This window comes from Acanthisitta chloris, unplaced genomic scaffold (genome assembly GCF_000695815.1).
Source record: "Acanthisitta chloris isolate BGI_N310 unplaced genomic scaffold, ASM69581v1 scaffold21424, whole genome shotgun sequence".
Taxonomy (NCBI): domain Eukaryota; kingdom Metazoa; phylum Chordata; class Aves; order Passeriformes; family Acanthisittidae; genus Acanthisitta; species Acanthisitta chloris.
The window spans coordinates 6,642-30,547 of NW_008667928.1; the positions used below are offsets into that span (position 1 = coordinate 6,642).

Here is a 23,906-nt window from a genome sequence, read left to right on the forward strand (position 1 = left end):
GGCTTCTACTGCTGAGCCCTTAAGCAAAGCAATCTGATCTTCATGATCCAGGGTTTGGAAACCTGGGGAGACATTAAAGATAAGTCAGGCAGCAACAGTAAAATTCCCCACTACTTTCTGTCCTGAAATTCTTGCACATGCAGTGCCACACATCTGTGTAACTTCGATGCTGGTCTCAGCAGGGTTGCCAAGTGCTGCAGAAATTGAAACCCAGATTCCAGAAAATGGCACAGATTTGAACCTCACCAATGAGGATTACATGTGTGTCCATGTTCATGGTACTTTTAGAGGACCATGCTAAGCAAAATCTAGTGGTGTAGCATAACAAATATCAAGAAATTTGTCTAGCCAGATGCTGCACCCTAGTATCTTCTGCCATGTTTCAACCAGAGTTCTCTGTATGCATCTCCCACCTCCATGCTGCTTTCGTCACCCTACATGCTCTGGTGGCAAAAATCAGCATTTATAGCATCTCATTTTACATATTTCACCTTGCCTTTGGATTATTAAACCATTTTACACGGAGGATTCCATCTGTACTTTAAATACGCATTTCTCTTTGAGTTACAATTCTCCTCCCTTCTTCCTCTCTTGCAAGCCAATATCCCAGTTAACATAAAAATATAGTTACCACTGTAGCAGTAGGCTTTGAAGTAAGCCTGTGACACACAGAGACAGGACCAGGAAAATAATGGTTTTGTACAGCTAAGTGTTACAATGCACATTCCTTAATTAAAAGGAACCTGTGCCATGCCCAACTCAGCTTGGGAGTTAAAAAAATACTAATGATAAACTCAGATTTTCTGTGCTTGACCATAAGTATTGGTGCAACTAACTAGGGAAAGTTCTTGTGTGGGACTCAAAATTCAGTGACTGTTATGACCTACAAGCATTGCTAGAAAGGCAGTAAAGGGCAGGAAGCAGAGTCTGACAAGTGTTAGTGGTATTTTAGAGGCAGAGTATTGGACATTGCAAAATATAGGACAAGAGGGCACAGACTCAAGCTCTGCCAGGAGACGTTTAGCTTGGATATTAGGAAGAGATTTTTTACTGAGAGGGTGATCAGGCATTGGAAAGGGCTGCCCAGGGAGGTGGTGGATTCACCATCCCTGGAGGTATTTAAGATAAGACTGGATGTGGCACTTAGTGCCATGGTCTAGTAATGACGGTAGGGTTGGACTCGATGATCTTTGAGGTTTCTTCCAACCCGGTTGATTCTATGATTCTATATGAAAATAGACGCATGATTCCATTTTTGAGCATTTTGTTTATCAATAGGTAAAGAGTGCGACATCTCAGAGTGACACAGTTTGAATTATTCAGCATATTATTCTTCCAAGCACAAAGCTCCTTTTCTATAGACAGTGTCTGAAGAATATGTCAGAGGATGAGGCATTTTTATATTGTCTTCTAAATATACACAATTACCAAATAGCAGCTGAAAAGTATGTAACCCTTGCAATAACAAAATTTGCCCCAACACACTGAAAATACCTGGTAGTTTTTTAGTGAATTCCACAAGAACCTGCACATGACTGGTAGCCATTTCTGTTAAAATCAGAAAATTTCCTTCAGCACTGAATTCCTCATTTAACTGTTAAAAAACCAAACCAAATAAAATCTGTTAATATTCATTGACATTCCATATTTCAGAGTATAAAATACAAGAATTATTAGACTGGACTGGGCAAGAGTTCCACCTAACACTGTAATTTGTCTCCAATGGTTGTCAAATCCAAGTATTTGGAAGGCAATATAAGAAGTAAAAGAAGTAGACAGTGTCTTTTCCTCTGGAATATCTGTCTCATGTTCAGTGTCATGTCTAGCAATCAATGATTTAGGCACTTTCTGAGCTAGAAGTTCTATATTTATCACAATATTTAACCAAAAGCCTCGCTATAAATTAATTTGTCTACTTCTTTTCAATATATTTTTTGTTTTGACCTTCTCAGTCTCCCATGGACATAAGTTCAAATTAATTATGGCTTATTCAGCCCTCCCCCTGCAAGTGTCTTCCTTTTAGTTTTCAAAGTTGTTGACTTAGGAACTAATTTTCTACAGTTGTTTTGGTTGTTTGTTTTGACTTTTTTTTAAAGATTGAACATGAAAGTTTTAAATCACATTTAAAATTACATTCACAAATTAAATGCAATACTCTTTTAAACCCTTTTATCCTCTTCTCTCTCTTTCCCAACCTTTTTCCATCCTACCATGAAAACGGTGAGTTCTTAAAGGAAACTGGAATTTCTAGAAGGTAGTGAGGAAAAGAAAAGAAGAGGAGATGAAAAAAAATCAAAACCCAGAAAATGCTGGAATTTGTGTTCAAAAAAAATTAAGTATTTTCAAGCTTCTAGGCTAGACTTTTTATAGAAAGGAAGCTTAACAGCAAGTCAAACTCAAATCACTGTCTATACTGACAATGCAAAAAATGAAGTTCCAATCAATAAAGGTTAGATATGAGCATAAAAGTGTTATTCTAGAGCTGGAAGCTTTTTCTTAGCATTTAAGTTTGATAAACAAAGATGTGGTCTGTTAATTCAATGGGAGAGATTCTGTCCCATGTGTAGAATACTTTAAGCTTTTACCCATAGTTTGCTCTACCACTTACTACCCCTACTTATGCTGGCTACAAATACTTTTTGCTGTGTATTCCTCAGCTTAATTATCTGCATCTCAAAAGTTAGTCAATCAGTATACTCACTAGTTTTTTTGACACCTCCTGTGGTATTTGTTGTTTACTGTATGAATCCATGATGTAATCAAGAAGGTTCTGCTGTTCTGGGGTAAATTCTACTTTCTCCTATACTGGCAAAAAAAAAAAAAAGCCCATCCTGAAATGCAGTCATAGAAATGATCTAACATCTCTTGCTTTAGGCGGAAGTTATACATCTATTTTTACACGTGGAGACCAAACAGGTAAGAGGTTTGCTTGGCATTGCGATTTCTATGGAAGTGTATAGAAGAGAAGCAAGTAATGCTTTTAAACTGAATGATTTTGTGTGGTTAATTACTAGAAAGAAAGAAATGTTTAGCAAATAACTATGTATGTTCAAGGTTTAATATCACACCTCACTGCATGTGATATACACCAGACATATGTACCAGGGAAAAAAGTACTGTATGGATTTTATAGAAGCTTTACAGAGTTTTGACTAAAAATATCAGAACTACATCTGTAGTCAAGGTACTTCCTTGACTTGGTGGAAGATGGAGTTTTAATTAATACAGACAGCTCCAAAGAGTTCGCAATACTCTATATTCATTGTATTAGACACATTTAACAAAAAACAAACATCATCAGTACTGTGCAAACTATTACAAGAATTCTCTTACCCTATATATTTTAGTTGTAGATGTTACTTGTTTCACATCATGGCCTTCATTATCTTCATTGACTGTCTGATCTGGGGGCTGTTTCACATTTTTCCGTAGCCTTTTTGACTTGCACTGTATCTCTGTTAACAGACCTAGAACACATAATCCAACAGATAGCAGTTGGATTTCTATATGCCTCAGGCCCTGAATAGGTAGATAAACATGCTAAATGAGTGCCCTTTACACTAACAAACCCACTTACCTGTGCAGATCATTTCCTGAACATGTCATTGTCTTTAGATGTGAGTCTAATGAGACATAAAGGTACACACTAATGAATAGTTTAGCCCAGACGGAGCTCAACTGCAGAGCAAAACTGTTGGTTCTGGTGATCCAGCATCCATATAGGAAACATGTCAGGGGTCTTGTTTGGAGCAGCTCTAATCTATTCTTACAGACAGAAAACCCATTAGTGATGGGAGTGTGCTGGAGTGTGCCTTTGGTTTAGTTTCATCCAAATGAAAACCCCTTCCTGTGCTCCAGGACCCAAACCAAAGTGCAGTAAATAGGAACAATTGGAGGACTGATATCAAAAGTGCGCTCCTCATCCAATCCAAAATAGCAATTGAGGTGCAGCTGTTATTTTTACACAAAGAGCACTGAAATTTTCTAAATCATTTAAGCAATATTATAACTGTTGTGCAAAATCTTTGCACAGAAAGCCCACTCAGAGGAGGGGACTCCAGAGCTTTAGCCATTACTGTGTCAAACAGCTGAAAATGCAGGCTCAGAAGTAACTCAGGCTGGGAAATGTACCTATAAAATGTATTTATTTAAAATGTTACCCAATTGGTTTTGTTATTTTTCTTTTCACTGTATTAGAGGACTGTATAAAGCTCTGGTTTTACTATGGAGTTTCACTTGCTGTAATGAAAGGATTTGTGCATTTGTGGTTTGGGGTTTTATTCGTTTGTTTGTTGGGGTTTTTATGTTCAAGATGACATTTCAGTACCTTGAACCAGTGAGCATCCTTGTGTGAATGCCATAAAAACTATCAATTTACTTGTGCTAACAAAAGAAAGGGACAATAGGTACCCTACACAACCTGTGAAAGACAGGCAGAAAGCACGAATGAAAATGTAAACAGCTAAGTATTCATCTAAAAATAAATGTATCAGCACAGGACTCCTTTCTTTCTCTCTTAGCTTTTTTTTTTCAAGTATCCTTCCCATTCTTCACCTTTGAAAATGCAGAGCAGGAAAAGAAGCTCATTCAGTGAGCATATGATGTGGAGGAAGATACCACGAAAACACTGAATTTCGTTGTGAATGTTTTTAATTTCCTGTTTAAGCCCTATATAAAATAACCTACCTGAACCACTGAGAGAAGAGGAAATTTACATGATTAAAATAAGACCTGCAAATAATACCTTGAAAGGAGGGAATAGGAACGATGGAGATAATAATTGGTATCAAGCCATGTAATTTGTGGTGCTGCACAGCACCATAGATTTCTTTTTCTAAATTATTCAGTGCATCCTTTGGTGGTATTAATAGGCTTGTGCTGTTTTCCACCAGCTTAGAATCTACTCTACTACCTTCCGAGGGAAAATTTTGTTTACATTTACCTTAAGCATTAAGACAGATTTTTCTCATGCTTTATGCTCGTGAGTATTACCTTGACATCTTATTCTAGCTCCATTTAAGTCAGGTGAAAAACTCATGTGTGAGACAGGACTTTACTTTTTACCTCAGAGATAGCTATGTTTTAATGAGTATTAAATTTCAGGAAGAGTGTCAGAACCTGAGTCTTTCCTAGGTAGATATTTCACCCAAGAAACTTACAGTTTAGATCAAAATGACAGCAAATGACTGAAACTGATGGGTAGTAATTTTGGTCTGTCTGTAGTTTGTGCATAAAGGGCAGGAGTAGGACTGTTGAGTAGTTGTGCCATAAATATTTATAATACTTTACCTCCTTGTTCAGAAGGAAAAAAGAATCCACAGACCTTGCAATTACAAATCTACAAAATGAGTAAGTGAAACAAAGTTCAAGGTAACCTTTTATTCCCTAGCCATATTTTTTCAAATAAATGCTCTATACTACTAGAAGCTTCATGTTTTACTGTCCTGGATTGCCTTGAACTAAAAGCAATTATACAACACACTCCTACTTAAAAGCCATTAAATAGTGCCTTGCCAAACATCCTCATTGCAGTGCATTAAAGCATGCTTATGGTTAAGTCATGAGCAACACAAGATACCCCATGTTTCCATTGCAGAGAGAGAGTCAGATGACAGTGGCACTCACTGGCTTTTATTTCACATGTGCCAGTCTGTGAAAATGATAGACCTGTTTAAAAGTTTCATGTAGTCCCAGTCAGTATTATTTACGCTGACCTCTTTTTTTTCAGCGATGGGTTGGATTTTTTGTCACCCTGAATCACTCGGTCTACTTTCAACCCTCAAAATTTTGGAACAATGGATCTGGGATCAGCTCCACGGGGGAGTCATTTTCCTCTGCCACACTGAGTGCTGTCATCACAGTGGTGGTGTCTGCTCATATATATTTATGTATTGCACGAGAATATGTCGTATCTCAGGATCTTTGCAGCCTGTTCAATTTGCAGAATGAAAGATTAATTACATTATGCTGGCAACACCTTCCAAATATTGATGGAGCTTATTGTTTCTCACAAAACCAACAGTTAATATAGCATCTTCTGATCAGATTGAAGGATAGAAATATATTAAAAATTCCAAGTATATTAATTTCCTGTATGAACCTAAATTGCTTTCACACATATGTGTATGCTAAAGTGATTGGAGCCATCAAGAAAAATAAATTGATAGTCCTATTCATGGAAGGCAGAAGAGCAGATGTTTACAGACTGTTTTCAGGAGCAAGCTTGCAAAAATAGTGGAATAACTTGAAAGGGAGTTTTAAACATGTTCAAAGTTGCACTCCAACAGCCCTGTTGTTCTAAGTTACACAGTTTGAAGCTCAATAAAGTTTATAAACTGTCAGACTGAATAGACTTTTTGCTTTAATATGAAGCATTATTAAAATCCATCACATTTGTTTCTGGAGACAGTTCTGTGTGCCTATATGCAAGACTGGAAAATCTATAGTGCCACAAGAAAAGCTAATGAGACTATAAAAAAGGGCTAGCCCTTAGCAGGCTTTGCCTGATTGCTGGGTGAGGTCTGGGAACAACCACTTGAGAAATTCACAGAAACTTCCTGCTAGCAAGAGTCCTAGTCTTTTCTTGAAAATGGCGTTGTTTGAGTGCCAAATTTTGAGCTTGGCTAGCAAGAACTTGACAGGGAGAGCCCCAGAAAGAGTAGGAAAGAGAAGCGTCAGGACTTTTCCTGCTTTGGCTTCCACAACACTGCAAACTCCTCACTCCTGGGGAGTCTCCCATAGAGTCACTTCCCCTGACTGCTTTTCCTTCCTGCTCAAGCAGACTAATAGCTGTCATCTAGTGCAGGGCAGCCCTACACCATTTTCTCAGCTCCTACCCCCTTGCATCCCTGACCACCAATGAAATCCTGTTGCTTATAAGTGCATTTCTCTTTTTTGGTGGGATTTGATGCACAGGAATGACATCATCTTTAATGCACCTTTTGCCTACCTGATGACATCTTTTATAACTTTATTATTAAAACCAGACTAATTAAGCAACTACAGTATTTGATGCACACATTGACCATACGATGCAAATACCTGTATACATACATTCAGCCAACATGCCCATTTGCTTGCATTTCCTTAGACGACACTCCTGGCATTTTCTCCTCATGTACATGTCCATCTCACAGTTGCCTCCATTTTTACACTTGTATACTGCATTTTTTGTGATGCTTCTTCTGAAGAATCCTGCACAACACAGTAGTGACATAGATGAAAGAAAGCACTCAAAGAAACAAAGTCATCAAGTTGAAGAGCACTTCTATCTGCACCGGATTTTCTGAATGACCCATGTTCTGCCACACCGCAAGCTTCTTTCAGTGCCTGGATGACTACACTCTTGATATTTGTATTGACAATAGTCTCAAAGTTGTACAATTTAATAAATGAACATGATAAATCATGAGCCCAAACATTAGCCCAAAGTAAGGTCCAGGAATTATGAATGTTGGGAAAACTCAGACCCAAATCTGAAACCTGCCAGGAGCAGTCTGAGCACCAGCACTAGAGCAGTAGGGTGATGTCATACAAATAGCCAGTAAAAAAATATATAAGTCTGTTAAGTCTCTTGAGGCATAGGATGTGCAGAGACTTGAGTAACTCATCATGCTTCCCCTGGGTCCTGGGAGCAATAGAAGCTCCACATACTGGTCTGCTCACCCACCACCAAGTAATAATAAGGAAGCTGCATTATATCTGCCTATTGTATATGTGGCCTCCTCCCCTGTCTACAAGATACTCCAGCCTTATTCATTAAATACTGTCCACTTGATGAGTTAAGCAGTCACCTAATTTCACATGCATGGGCAGTTCTACTGGTATCATCACTGAATACACTTCAAAATTGCACATTGGTAACTCCTAACAGCAACTGATACAAGAAACTGAGAGGACCTTTCTTCAGTCTCTCCAAATATTCTGTTTGGCTGCTGCCTAGCACATCTCCGAGAGTGGCACTGTGAGCAAAATGTGGGGTGCTCAAGATATTAAATGCAATTGAATAAAAGAGTCATCACACAAAGCATCAGAATCTTTGCTGCTGTTTCTTGAATTTTCAACGCAACTCACTAGTCACAATCTTTTTACACTGTCCTTCACATGGCAGAGATTATTTTGCATCAGCTACAGAGGGAATCAGTTTTCCTCCCCATCTGAGGGCAGGTTCCTGAAATAAATTCCTGGGAGCTTCTGCTGACATATCAGTGCTTTATACTGTGTTTCAAACTAATACTCTGTGTAAATTTACATTAACCAGAGCTATCAAAAAAAAAAGCTTTTGCTTTCTTATCACCACTGGCTTGCACAATAAACCCATCGTTTTCCAGCCTGGCACTTTGATGCACTGAGAGAGAGGCACCAGATAAGACTCAGTATTCCATAGTCAAATCATAGAGCAAATTTAGATGTGAACTTGAAAGATTTGTCTATGTGTTTGCAGAATATATTCAGCTACGTTACTGTCCCACTGAATCTAAGCAAGATAATACATGATGTGACAGTTTTGCCATCGTCAGATGACAATTTCCCAGATTTGGCTCATGTTTTTTAGTTGTATAATCTCTTCCAAGCACCAATGTGTAGCAACTAGTAAAACAATTCCACTACCTGGTCACAAAAAACCTGGCATTTCTCTGAATCTGGAGTAATTCCTGCCTGAAATCTCTTCCATGCTGTCTGTTTTATTCGCTGCTTTTTAAATAAATACAGTTGACTGGCATCAATCTCTTTTGAAATGCAGATTGCTTAGAACCTCCAGCAGCCCCAGGCATTATTTTTATTCATCATTCACGTGGTTTTAATACGTTACCATTTACTGGTCAGGGAAGGAAGAAAAAGGCTGGGATTTAAGCTGTAGGTTCTCACTGTCAGTTAAAATTAACTGCATCGGCTTTATATAATTTTTGAATTTTGTCAACTATAAGTCCTGTAATTTATGGCATATTATTTAGCAGTAAATGTTGAAAAGCTCTGTACAAATATTTATTACATTCTAAGGCTGATTGATGACACTATCACTCAACCTATCCACAAGGTGTACATTTGCTTCTTCATTGACAACAAAGAATAAGAGCAGGTAAATGAATGTTTTCAGATATGCAAGACTGTGAAAGAAGAATGTAAAAATATGGATGCAAAAGCTAGGAACCGACAAAATTCAAGCAGTCAAATATTTTGTCTTAAAAACAAAGGTTTTGAAAAAGTGAACTGAGAGGAAATGAAAAGCAAAATCTTTTTTTTTGCAAAAATACTTTTAACCCTACTATTGCTACAGTTTTATCATGACGTAGTGACTCATGAAATCATTGTCTTCTAGAACAGACTTCTTCATTGTTAATTTTGAAATTAGTTTTTGGTATGAATGAAATTTATATATATATTACTCACTACTAATTCAAAATTAACTTAAACCACCTGAAATACTTTATGTGTGACTTCCTATCAGAGCAAGAGTTTTACTCAAATTTAAAGGTAAGTCAAAAATGGCATACATTAAACTAACGAAGGTTTAGCAACCCCAAAAGCTGAAGGTTTTTCTGGCACAGTCTAACTTTTATCTGATCTTGCTAAATTACAAAAAGCTCATGTTGGCTGGAAACATTGTATTTGCTTTGTTCTCTTAGCTAGTCATGAATATGATTAATTATGATAGAGCTGCTCCAGTGTTACTGATGCAGATTTTTTTCTTATGGAAATTATCAAAGTTGAAGAAGGACAACTGTAAAAAGTGTAGATGAAAACTTTGGAAATATCTGTTTTCCATCCTGATTGGTTTTCAATTTAAAAGTTTTTGAAGTTCACAATTGCCAACAAGCACCAGCTGCTCGCTGTCAGACTGCAAAGACACCTTCTGACATTGCTTCCCCACGTGCCCATGTGGTGGGTGTTAGTGTGAGGGGAAGATTAAAGCAGGACAATTCTTTTCAAGAAGAATTCCCAGTCTGGCATGAGAGACATCAAGCAGTACAGGAGTGGTTTGAATAATGCAAACACCCGTATTATAAGCCTGCATAGAGGGAAAGCACAACTAGCCTTTCAAAGAATCATAGAATGGTTTGGGTTGGAAGGGACCTTAGAGATGGAGACCTTTTCTTTCAGTAAAACTTATTTTGTGGCTTTATTAAACAAGCACAACACTATGTCATAATTGCTCTGCAACATCTGGAAATGGGCCTTAAAACACAATATCACTACACAGGCAGAGGCTATACCAAAATGTCTTTAATGTCTGTCTGCAAAGGCTGTCTCAGAAATGGCCTCTACAGCAGCAGGTTTAAGTACAGCATGTTGCTCCATGTACTGTAGCAATGCCTGAACTGCCTCATTCTTTATGAACCACAAGCGTGATGCTCTTATATTTAATCAAGGCAATATTTTTAAAGTGATATATTAGAAGTGAGACAAACCTCAAGGAAGTTTTTTTTTGTTTTTTTTTTTTTTATATTACCACAGCTAAATGTTGTATGAGGGCAAATATTCTATATATTCTGCTTTTGCAGAATATGCAAAATATTAATGAAATAGTTTATACATATTTGTTAATGGATGATAATACATTTTAAAAAATAACAGTGTATACTCCTGCCAATATGTTCAGATTAATATTCTCATGAGGGACAGTAAATAAGATCTCAATATTGTTCCTTCCACCCAAGAAAGAAAACGAAAAAGAATGGAAGGTGTTGCTGAATTCATTATCCAAGAAAGAAATTTTAAAAACCTAAATTAACATATTCATCACAGAAGACTGAATCCCATAAAAATATGCGCAAAGCTTTTCCTTTGAATAACATCCACAGCATCAATGGAGCAGGGATGCTGCAAGGTGAGCATTAGTCCTGCAGAAAAGGGATCTGTGTATTATTCTGGACACACATTAAGTGTGAATTAACAATCTTGTTGCCAAAAAGAAGGGTGCAAGACACAGCCAAGTGAGGCAGTCCTTCTCCTGCACTGATAATAGCACAACTGAAGTACTGAGTCTAATTTTGGTTCCCATGCTATGAAGGTAACACACACCCACGTGAAAAATTCCAAGATACACAAGAATGACCAGAGGTCTAGAAAACATAGTATCTGCTTTACCTTGTCAAACAGAATTACTGTCCTCAGCATATCTTTTTTACTGAATCAGCTGGTACTTTAATCGCCTCTAAAGTTTATTGTAGAAACAGAATGCACTACCTTTGAATAAATCAGCTTTTACTGTGTTTGATCAAGGGTACTATTCTTCATAATTGATGTTGCAGTCATGAAACAGAACAAAAACATAAAATAGATTATCCCAATAAAGCAGTAAAATTATGGTTACATAGAGTGATTCAAACTGAATTAGTAGGGAGGTACACACGTATTTCCTTCCACCATAGGTTTTAGTCTGAATGTTTACCTGGTGGTTTTAACCTCTCTCCTAGAAACACTCTTTTCAAATTTCAAAGTTTGTAATTCTAAGTCTTTGAAAAGTTGCTAAGACATTTAATATTGAAGTTAATAAACAGTAGGCATAGCTGGCTAATAATTAATGTATCATTACTTGGAAACTTCACATCAAGATTTAGTTTAGTCTAATTTATAATGACAGCATTCATATGAGTTAATTCATAGTTTTTGACTTGGAGACTATTCACAGAGACAGCAGAAAGAATCTTATTTATGAGAATTATTGAGAAAAACTATGTGACCCTTGACTATATCCATGTTTAGAGTAGTTGACTAGTGTGGTCTGTTGTTTCCTCACAGATGAATTTGTGATAGATAAAGCAAGAGTCCCAAATTACTTCAAGATCCACTCTCTGAGACAGTGAGTTGGTTCCACATTAACATATTTTAGTGTTTCAGTGATGTCCATGCTTTAGTCTTTATCCATAGAACAGAAATGATAATTAAATTTTTCTTCACAGAACAGAATGAAAAAGTGGGGCATTATTTTTCTGGCTGTAGTGTACCTCAACCCTGTCATAGAATAATGGTCTTCCAGCATAATAGTTATTCCATTGCCATAATCTTTTACCCCTCTCTGCTAAAATAACTGACAATCATGTTTCCAATTATGGCAATGATTTTTGATACCCCATTTACCCTGGCACCAACATGTGAATACTGTTTTCCTAAGAAGCAAGATATTTATCCCACAGATACCACCTGCTTGCTGAAGAAGCTCCCTTCCTAGAGATAGAGCTATCCATCCTTCCATTTCACAAACCTGAAGGCACCCACCATACCCTTTGAGAGCTGGGGGAAAGAGAGTCTCTGGGAACAGCCTGCAGGTGGGGGCTGACAGTTTTCACTTCCTTTCAATGTGCACTACAGGAGGCACTTGGGCTGGTCTTACAGCTAATTTATAGGACAGCCTAGGACTGAAATCCCAGGAGCCTCCATGGGTTTGGCTCCATCCATGGGCAGAGATTGGCACGAACAGCTTCCATAGATAGCAAAGCCAGACTGCCATGCTACACATAGAAGCTTCTTTTCAGTTTACCAAGAGCTAATGGTGCTCAAGAGCCACAGGTTGACCTAGTGTGCTGTATAATCACAGGCCAATGGTAGAAGACACTACCAATCTGTCTTAGGGAAAATACAGACTAGAGTACACCAGATCCAAATGTAAATCTCTAAAATGTTTAATGACTCAGATAAAATTAACAAGAAAGAAAAAATACTAAGAAAGTGCTGTGCTTGTTAGATGAATTGCATTCTGTAATTGATTTCATCCTACCTTTGCATCCTTCACAAGTAAGGGCATTGTAGTGGTACCCAGAGGCTTTGTCACCACAGACCACACAGAGCTCTTCTCCTTTCACTCTTCCTGTGGAGTGACCAAGTCTAGGCTTTTTGGCTGCAGGGATATCCATTATCTCTGTCTCCCTCGTAAAAAAGGTATCGGAGGGTAATCTCCTGAGTTCGTACATCCCGGGGGAATACCATTCCTCATGCTGTGGAGGGTAGAAGCCTAGGTTGGAGTAATAAGGCGGTGATGAAATCTGAGGTTGAACTTGGGGAAATGGCACACTGTTGTACTGTGTGTAAGGTGACACATCTGCCTCTTGCACTGGAGAGCTCATTGGTTCTGAAAGGACACCTGGAAAATAATAATAATGCAAACTCAATTTCTATTATGACCATGAAACAGTAGTTATCAGAAAAGTTTCCACTTCCAGACATCTGTCTCAAAAAACAGGCACAAAGATTGCTTTATCTGAGCTCAGATTTGCTGTGGACCTGGTCCTACACAAATACACTGCAAGATATTTTGAAAATAAATTAGTCATTCTCAGTCACTCCTTTATCATGGCTGGAAATGTCTGGCATTGGCACTTACATAAAATAAATCTTGAAAAATACCATGCAGGTAATCGTATAATAGTTCAGTTTACAAGAGCGAGCAATCCACAACACAACATGAAAAAAAATCCTTCAAAAAGAGCCTGAAGGTGGAAAGTAGGCTACCATGAAGAAACAGGGAAGATATTCCTAATATAAGTAGTGAAATGCAAACTTCTCACCATCCAGCTTCCAGTGGCCACCCAGCTAGCCTCTGTAGCCTGGTCCCCAGTCCCTACAAGCCTGTGCCATGCAGTGCAGTTGTGCAGTTCTCATAGAAAGCACCTCAGTAAGCCAGCATTTGTCACCTCTGAGCCAACAACAGACCTGGCAGTGGTACAAGGAGTGACAGCCTTTCCTGTCAGGAATGAACACAGTATCTGGAGGCTACCTTAACTTTGCTCATTAAATAGCATTTTAAAAATGGCAAACAACTTAAGTCCCTTTGGTGTTTTTTTTCTGTACCACATGCACAACAACATCTAGCAGACCCTGGATGGTGATGTCAAAATCAAGTGCATGTCAAACAGCTGAAAAGTGGAATTTAAAAGTGATTTGCAAACTACTTCATATCTTCTGTTGGAGAGAGCCACATCTTGCTGTTTCATTAAAACACTGACATGATTCCTTCAGTGGTTCCAAGAAGAGAATCAGAGAAAAATAGTGTATATTTCTATGAAGATGGCCAGTCCACTTTTATTGGAGTTAACAGCAGTATTTACCAGGAAACCACAGATTAATGGCCATTGTTGACCATCACTTAACAGCACTTCAGAAGAACTCCAAAAACGGTTTTGCTGACATAAAATTGGCCCTGGGCAAGCATCCTTCACTTCTGGGGAATCAGAAACAATGAAGAAATGCTAACAGTTAAGATGAAGAAACATCTGTAATGACAACAAGAAGTAAAATCTATAGCAGTGGGATCCTTCCCTCTCCTTTGTCTCACTTCAATTAGTACCAGAAACTAACCTTTTCATTTCACCTACTTTTTCACTTTCAAGGTCTCGTGCTCTTGCTCTGCAACCTTCTGCCCTTCCTGCTTTACCATGCTGCAGAAGCCACGCGAGTGTTTTGGATTTGTGTGGTCACTGCATTGTCAAAAAAACATCTTTGACAATAGCAGATATTGAAGTCTCATTTCTGGAAAAATATGGCACAAAATAGAATGAAAATAATGGTGCCATTTATTATTTACAAGTAGTTTAATTATGGTTGCATTTGGTTGCTCTGGAAGAGGCCAGGGCCCAAAGTACTACACTGGCAGAAGCAGAGTAACAGAAGGCACTCCCCAAACCCAAGTTTATGCAATTTAAACGAACAGCACAGACATACAGAGGCAATCTGGGAACTCTGTGAAAGAGCCTGGAAGTTAAAATGCAGCTTAATGCAGCAAATGCAAACTGTCACTGCTACCCACCAGCCACAGTAGTGACAAAACACATAAAGGGTGAGAACAACAATGGCTTGATGTACAGTATATGTTTAATGAGTGGGTGGTTTTTCACAGAGTCACAAAATACTCAGATTTGGAAAGGACACACAGGATCATCAAGTCCAACTCTTGTCCCTGCACTGGACATTCCCAAGAATCACACTGTGTGCCTGAAAGCATTGTCTAAATGCTTCTTGAACTCTGTCAGACTTGGGTCTGTGGCCACTTCACCGGGAAGCCTGTTCCAGCCACCCTCTGGATGAAGAGCCTTTTTCTAATATCTAACTTAACCCTATCCTGACACAACTTCAGGCCATTCACTTGGATCCTATCACTGGTTGCCAAAAAGAAGAGGTCAATGCTGCCCCTTCACTTCCCTTCGTGAGGCCTCTCCTCAGTCTTCTTTTCTCCAGGCTGAACAGACGAAGTCACCTCATTCACTCCTCATATGGCTTCCCCTCAAGGCCTTTCACCATCTTCTTTGCCTCCTTTGGATGCTCTCTAATAACTTTTTTTTTTTTATATATATTGTGGCACCCAAAACGGCACACAGTATTTAAGGTGAAGCTGCACCAGTGCAGAGTAGGGTGAGGCATTCACATCCCTTGCCTGGCTGGCAGTGCCTTGCCTGATGCACCTCAGGACATGCTGTCCCTCCTGGCTGCCAGGGCACACTGTTGACTCATATTCAACTCGCTATCAATGAGGACTCCCAGGTCCCTTTCCATGGCACTGCTTTCCAGCGTCTCATTCCCCAGTCTGTACGTTCATCCAGGATTGCCCCATTCCAGGTGCAGTCTTTCTTTAATTATATTTACCATATGTTGTCTGCTGCTCATTAAGACTAGCCAAGGTACTTCAGGTACAAAACCTGGTGTTAATTGTGGGATAGACAATCATTCAATCTCTCTCTGAAAAGAATCCATTCACCATGGAAAACAAATTGCCATTTGCTAGTTAGTAATTACTTAGTTGTTCGCATTTGCTAAAGGAAAGTGAGACAATCCCAAAATGAAGAAACTTTTTTTTTAACTTCATGTTATCCACAGAAAATGCCACAAATGCTGTATACCAGCCTCCCAAACTGCTTAAGCCTCTGAAAGAGCAAGAAGGGAAGGCAACATGCTTTCCACAGCAAAAATCTCAGGGCTGATTAAAAAAACTCAGAACAGCTAATGAACTGCGGCACATCCTGAAACGATATTTGGTGTTGATTTAAACCACTGTGGAACCATTTGGGTTATGGATACATTTAGAAAAATCTTCACAGCCATTAATCCTATTCTGCTTCCAAAGGAAACAAAAAATGAGTCTTAATGCATGAAGTTAAATATAGGGAAAACCAAAGCACCTATATCACCTTCTTTTTCCTTCTGTATCAGACACATAGTTAAATAATTTTTTTGGTTTGCTTTTGGTTTGTTTTAAGTAGACCTGAATGTGATGTACCTGTAGACCTGCACATGAGACTCTAGACCAAGTAGTTTCTTATTACAAAACAAAAGTAATCTTATCTTGCCAAGCAGAATGTGCATAAGCTTTTCTCCACATATATATTAGTAGAAGTCTAGGATGGACTGGTATCATGCAGCTAAAGCTTGAGCAGCCCAATAAAATCATTGGAGTTGCAGTAGTACAAGCAGTGAAAGTGAAATCAGAAATGAGCTCACTGGACTACAGCGACATTTTATACTTGTGTGGTCTTAACTACTTGGAAATATTTATATGGTTTTTTCCTTTAGGAAGCATACCTATTACATTTTTGAGGAAAGACTACTTAAACACACACAAATGTGCTGCTACTTACAGCTGTCGATCTTTTAGATTATGCTTTGCAACTAAAAATATGAAAAGCTTTTTAATAACAAAGAGAAAACTTCACATGGATGTGATAATTGTTTTTCAAATATTTTTTCCAGTTGCAGCTGAAGCTCATTGAAGAGTTTTGCTTTTGTTACTTTAAATTTTACACACAATGTTTTAAATGAGACTTGAAAAAAAAAATTTGACTTAGGCTTAACCACTTGTAGAAATTATAGGAAATTTTCCTTGTATGAACCGAAGAAAGAGTTTTCAGTTTGCAGAATTATACTGAGGTTACGTGTAGACTAAAGGTGGTTTTATGCAGAATATTACAGAAATTATAATGAGATAATATTTTTAATGTAAAAGTTATTGTTCCACTAATATAAAGCTAATTGAAGAGAATAAATTTCTAAGCAGGTTTAGAATATGAACCTCTGGCTCTCCTTTGATATTCAGGAAGCAACATAAAGAAATAGTAAGATTCAGGATTAAGTAATTTGAAAACCAAGGCATAACCATTAACAAAATCCAGATCTAATTCCAAACAAATTATTCCCATATCTTTTAACAGTCACTTGGTTTAAAGAACCTTCTAACATACTACAATTTAAAGGAAGAGTGCAAGAATAGATGGCAAAAACATCCAAGGGAGAACACGGCAATATCCTACCTTAGACTCTGTTCAGTCTGATCATTTCCTGAAGAAAAGTACTCTTTCAGGTGCCTAGTCCTCCTTTTCCTCTATTTTTCTCCCTGCCTAAAGACTTAGTATAAATACAACTTCTTAATTCTGCTTTGTCTGTATCCTGTTGAATTCTTTACTGTGAGAACTTTCTTTAAGATCAGAAAGGAGTGACACAGACCAGAGGTTATATAGTTTACTGATTAACTTCATTATGGAGAAACTTGTTTGTAAATGTCTGAAACAATGTCTGTTCCCAGTGTGGATTTACCCGGATAAAATTGGGTTAGTATTCAAGGGGATGCCTCCAAGTAGCCTAGCCATTGTAATTTTGTACCTTTTGTGATTTAGTTGCAACAAAATATATTATCACTAAATATTTGGTAAGGTCAGGTGATTTTGTGCAATAGATTAACCACATCAACATCACAGGCAGCACATTTTAGCTGACTGGATTAACAGATTTTTTTTTAAACACAGAAATACTACATTCTCAAATAAAGGCCAAAGTGTTCAGACCATACTGGGAACATCTGTATGACAAGATAGAATGGTTTGGGTTGGAAGAGACCTTAAATATCAGCTAGTTCCAAACCCCTTGCCATGGGCAGGGACACTTTCCTCTTGACCAGGTTGCTCATAGCCCCATTCAATCTGTCCTCATTAAATTTTTTTCTCAGCTTGCCACTCTGTTTGGTTTGGCTCTCTTCACAATTATTATATATACGTGATTTTCCATTTTAATTTGTGTTGGCTTGTTTCCTTCTGATTTGGGGGTCAGATATGGGCCTAATTATCTTCTCTGCAGGGATGAAGCCAGATGTTTCATCATCTGCCAGGTGCTGCTAAAGACAGGTAGTTATTTAACATATCTTATGATCTTGAAGCTGTTTAATCAGTTTGGACACTTGATCCTATTGTTTTGTTTTGTTTTGTTTTTTTAAAAAAGCATAACCAGAACAAATGCAGATTTGTCTAAAGGAGTCAGACTTTTAAGCTCATCTTAGGCACTGTTCTATGCCTACAGCAATTTTCAAAGGCATTTTGCTGTTCTTATATTGGCAAGTTAAAATTATTCTTCCTTGTCCATTTCGACGAAGCTTCAAAGAGCCTTCATTCACCAAGAAAACTTCTTTGTCAGCTAAGGACATGTACAATGAGGGTGGCATTTCTTGTCTTGTTATATTTTAATGTCATATTACAAGAAAACTTTTTCAGGCCATCAAAAAGTATTTTAAAATAGGTCTTCATTCAAATTAAGCATATAATAGTACCAAATTGACTTTTCAGGTTCTTAACAATAATTCCACTTGTGATATCTGAAGTTTCACACTTAATAACTTGCATTCTAATAACTTCCAGATAATATGCTTTCACAGAAAATAGAATTTTAGAGGCCTTCTACTTACTTATCATAGAAATGAGTCAAAAGCTATGTATGTTTCAGGTGGCATATGAACATATAAGCTTGCCCTCTACATTTAAGATATGAAGGACAGATTTTTGGTGTTTGAAAAAACCAGAGTTTTCAAAGGAGACCAGGATTTCAGTCCTAAATTACAGAGATTCAAAAATGCAAGTTGGTAGGTGTGTCACTTTCTCTTAGTTCAGGATATGAAACTAGACCAGTCTTCACATAGATGGCTCTGTTCAGCCTAATGAGGCTTGTGAAATGCAAACAGGATTTGACTGAGGTAGGAAAGTATCTTAATAGGTCAGGTCTTATGGAGACCCTCTGGGATTTCTTGTCATCAAGAGTCCCTTTGCTTCACTGGGAAAACCAGAGCTGCAAGAAAGATAAAGTTGTTCTTGCATGCAGATGCTATAAAGGATGTATCATTTTATGTATTTGGTTTTGGCCTCTTCTTTAGAGAGATATTTTCTGTAAAGAGATCTAGACTGTTTCAAAGTCACCTGAGTAGTAAGCTAGAAGAAGAGAAGCAGTTTTCCAGGAAGACAGGATAGAAGGGAAGGACCCTCAAACTTCTTCCTTATTTGCATTTTGAGTCTCTTTTTCCAGGGACTCATAACTGCAGAATTGCAAAACTATAGTTAAAACACAATCCAAAGACTACTGAAAGGCAGGAAACCTTTAGGTTTTTTTTTTTTTTTTTTCTGAAAGGCAGGAAACCTTTAGCTTCTTTTTTTTTTTCTTTAAGCTCTTCCAAAACCTGCTGCAACTAGAAATCTTGAGGCTAAGTATGTAAAGTGCCCTGGAATTACCATGATGATGAGACTCACAGCACAAGCAGCTTACAGTTGACAACATTTCTTTTGAAAAACCTGGTGCTAATGTTTGGAGATGCACTTAGATATGGTTTTGAAGGTCTAAGAACACTCTCCGTGTAGACTGAGTGAAGCATAATGAAAAGACAATATATTTCCAAGGTTTTTTACAGAATGTGAGCATGCATCTTTAAAGAAAAGGAGGCTGGTTTGTGTAAAGGTTGATGTTTGTAAGCCAGCGATTTTAAACTTTTTGTGTGCTATAATGTGCAAGAAGTCCTGAGAGAAATGTATATTCTAAGGGGTATCTGAAAGAAAAGCTTTCTTTCTGTTTCCTTGGGTTCAACAAGTTGCTTCCTGCCAAAACTAAATATATATATAAATAAAAAGCAAGTAGTTTACAAATATCAAGTTGAGAGGCAAAATAGTTTCCTACAAGCCTTTTGAAGAGATGAAGTCATATTTTCACAATGAATAACTTTCTCTGTGGACTCAGCTGCATATTATTTCTGATGGGCTGTTTTTCCAAGTTATAGAAGCAACAAAAGACACTACATTAGAGTGACATCCTACAAAACAAAAGTCAGCTTAGTTGACACACAGCAGGAGTTCTGTGTCTCCTTCCTAATGGGACCCCTGATTCAACCCCTTAATACATTATTTTTTTCTGCTACAGAAATGTCTGTTTGAATTAATTTTCATTGTGCTAAGCTCTGAACACCTATAATGGGAGACAATCCCTCGACTGAAGACGTCACAACTTCTGAGTAAGATTTCCCTGTGCAGGGAAAGTATTAACATTAACATGCTTCCTTGTACTTTCAAGCTACATGTTCATTACTCCTTAAAAATAATGAAATAATTACTGAAAAAGTAGAAATTGAGAGGAAGTCTTCTTAACAAAATCTCAAGTAGTTCAGTTATGCAGGACTTTTTAAATGATAACTGGATATAAAATTTGGCACCCTAGAGTTGAACATATTTCTTCTCTTTGTATGTCATGGCCTGACATTGGAATCTACAGGTAGCAAAGAAGTGTCTTAGCTATTTATATACACATTTTTAAGAAATTTGCATTTTAACAAATGCAAAACCATTTCTCCCACCAAATCCCAACACACAGAGGGTAAAACCAGTAACACACAATAATGGAATGGGTTCTGCTCATCATTAGTAATGAAGCTTTTGTTTAGCTGTATGGAGCCAGGACCCTATGTGTTAGAGTCCTTCCATGCCCCAGCCACTATTCCTGTTTCAGACAGATGAAACTGGAATATTTTCAATTTTTCTAACACTCAAAAAGACAGAATTCTGGTCTTATTTGGACTGGAAACTTCTGAAGCATAGCAGCATTCTGCAGGGGTCTGTACTGTGTGTGTGCCCCACCATGCATCATGTTACTCAATGAAGGAGCCCCTCTGCTGCCAAAAGAAAGGCTATAAAATGTATTATACTTTTTACCTCTTAGCAGTACATATATCAGGAGACAGCTTCTCCATGCTTATAAAATATTGACCAAGGATTTTTCCTTCGTTAACGAACTCATGCTTAGCCTTGAAAAATTCAGTGGAACTGGCACAAGGAGTATTTTCCAGCCTGCTTTATAAATTTTCTTTTGCATTGAAAATAATCGCATAAGTTTTTAATGGTCTGAATAAGACAACTATTTTAATTTAGGTGAAATTACTTTCATAAATTTGCATAATATGGCAATGCAAATACATTGCAGTCTGATTTTATTACAAATTAACTGGAAATATATCTGCTCAGCTTGATTTAAATGACTTGCATGAAGGTAACATCCAGCCAACATACAAAGGTTTGCCTTTGCCAAATGCTTTCTAGTATTAGAAGTGCTACAAAAACAACCTACAGGCCCTGCTATAACCTGTGATGAGAGCAATAGTGTGCAGGATTGCATTAACACCACAGACCCATTGTTTGTTATTCCTTTCATAAGTATTGAAGATTCAAGAAGGTTGGCACATGTCAGCCACATGTCCTTGACTTGAAATTTCAGTGCATTTTCTTCTAGGTTTCTGAGTAAAGGACAGCTTGCTATTTCAACCTAATTTGGGGACTTACCAAACAAATGAGGGCCTTCAGCAAGAGGAAATCCATCAGCAGTCTAATTTGAGGACTTACCAAACAAATGAGGACCTTCAGCAAGAGGAAATCCATCAGCAGTGGCTAGCTGATGATGTCCTATTAAATTCATTTCAGATCCCATTTATTCTTCAGTTCAGGAGGAATATGCTGATTAAAAAAATAGGTTGAAAGGAGACCCTGAAACATATAAAGCAGAAAGAATACTTAAAACAAGATAACTAACTTTTGTGTACCTAGTGTAAGGCAGGATTCAGAAGGTTGTTTCAATATTTGCTGTAGCAAACATTGGCTTGAAGTCACAATACCTAATTCAGCCTCTAAATAGAATGCTGCATCCAGCTTGTTTGCTTTTTACTTGCTGTGGTATATTTTATTTGCCATCCTTCTACTGTTCCTTTTAAACTAATGACAGTTTATGCTCAACCTTATTCAAATATTCACAGACTAAAGCACTGGCCTGGCCTGCTGAGGGCATGCTGCCCAGCCCCACTTCCAGGGAATACCAATTGTTTCCATTATTTTTCCATCGCTCTTTCATCATTTTATTGCTTTCACTTACTGAAAAAGTGTAAGCTTATGGTTAGATCAGAGTAAGACAGCCAAGAAACCTGAGTTTAATTTCCAGTGACAGGTTCTTTATCTTGCCTTCAGTAATTACTGTCTGAAGAAGATAAATGGTGGCAAATACAGAAAGCAAAAGCCTTCCTCTAATAACTAGACTCATCTCCCTACCTCCTCTGTGGTCTCAAGCAGCTGTAGAGCTCTCACTTGGGGAGGTAGGGAGATGCTTGTGTCCAGTCACTGACATGCTTTCCTAGCAGGTCAGGTGGAGCAGATTTCCTCTGTTAAGGCTGGCATTGGTACCGTACTCAGGCCATCTCCATCCCGCTCCAAATGCCAGGCTATAAAAAAAGAGGCAAGAGACCTGCCACTGCCTTCTACTTGAGCAGAAGCTAGAGCTAGACCAGCACTGCATCCAGGAGGAAGGAATGGAAGATGCTCTCTTGCCCAGGTCTGCCTCATTGGGTGGAGTGGGGCAAGTCCAGATTGTATTTGGGGCAGGACCATCAGCAACAGAAGAACATGCAGCTCAAACAACAAGATGTCTCGAGGGCTTGTACAAACACCAAGAGGATTCTGCATAAAGTTGACAAATCTGTTTTGCTTGGTTTTATAGTCTTAATTCTTTATTTGGTTTTATTCCCGTGGGACTGTCCCTGGGACTGCATTTCCACTCACTGAGAGTTATGGCCCAGTCTGCTTCCCAGTGAGGGCTCAGAATGTTTCTCAAGCAGAAATTAAGTCATCTGAGAAAAACGTGAATGCCACAGGAGGCCCCAGAGCTGAGCAGACTGGGAAGTAGCCTGTGAGAGTGGCAAGCACACTCTCTAATTATATTCAGATTTGTCTGTAAGGATTCATTAAGTTCTTTTTAAATATAAACAAAGGCCCTCTAATTAGACAGATGCATTTTAAATATCTGCCCACAGATAATTTGAAGTTTACTCAGTAATGTCAAAAGCTTCTTGTATCACAGACCAGATAGGGCTCTTATGGCAAGTAACATATAAACATACAGCGTCAAATCTAGTGCAGAAACAGTTTTGCAACAGCAAAAAAAAAGAAAAAAGCCCATGCATCTTGGGATGGGGGTTGGCAACTAGCCCAGCTACCCGCATAGGTCCACGTTTACTTCCAACCATTTTACTGCCTTGCTAGCACATTTGCCAGGTAAGGTATCTGCTGGACTCAAGAGATGGGGCTGCCCACATGGCTTCAAAGGTCTTAAAATTCCTGACAGACTGTTTCTCATGAGCTGCCCAGGACAAACCCTTGGGAGGGTGTTCCTCTTACAGCCTATTACAAGTGTTCTGTAGTGGGTAAAGACAGCAGCACAGTCAGGACCCTTATAAAGGTCAGCAAGAGAAACATCAAAATGAGGCGTCGTCAGAGGGCTAGTGAATATTTCCCTGGATTTTCTTGTTGAAGACTAGAGAAGAGAGACCACTGCCACCTTCTTCTCATGTCCAAGCACTTCAATGTCTTCCCTATAGCCCAGGAACAATCTTCCCTTATTGTTCCTTGCAGAATTAGCTCTCTATGCAGCCAGACATGAAGACTGTGTTCCATCACTACTACTACCTAGCATGTTTCCTCCTCAGACACTATAGGAGGACCTAACACTGCAACACTTAACATGTCAGCATTGGGCTTGTGAATTTCTGTGTGTCCATACAGAACCTAGAACTTATATTCTTCGGGAACGTTGGAAGTTGTGTCAAAATATTTTAAAGACAATCCAAGAGGTATTTACTCTCAGTATAT

The 23,906-nt window shown here is 38.2% G+C and overlaps 1 protein-coding gene across 1 annotated transcript in view; it reads right to left on the reverse strand.

Annotated features, from left to right (window-relative positions):
• The window catches only part of NR1H4 (nuclear receptor subfamily 1, group H, member 4), a gene marked incomplete at its 3' end in the record, with an annotated part of 21,825 nt that extends 67 nt beyond the window's left edge, over window positions 1-21,758 (reverse strand). Inside the window, exons 1-7 of the mRNA XM_009072714.1 lie at window positions 21,618-21,758; window positions 12,719-13,081; window positions 7,042-7,194; window positions 3,334-3,467; window positions 2,702-2,800; window positions 1,495-1,594; window positions 1-62 (exon numbers count right to left, since the gene is read on the reverse strand). The exon at window positions 1-62 is cut by the window's left edge and continues 67 nt beyond it. Coding sequence (XP_009070962.1) covers window positions 1-62; window positions 1,495-1,594; window positions 2,702-2,800; window positions 3,334-3,467; window positions 7,042-7,194; window positions 12,719-13,081; window positions 21,618-21,702 — 996 coding nt within the window. The remainder of the gene's footprint in view (window positions 63-1,494; window positions 1,595-2,701; window positions 2,801-3,333; window positions 3,468-7,041; window positions 7,195-12,718; window positions 13,082-21,617) is intronic.
• Between the last annotated feature and the right edge of the window lie 2,148 nt (window positions 21,759-23,906).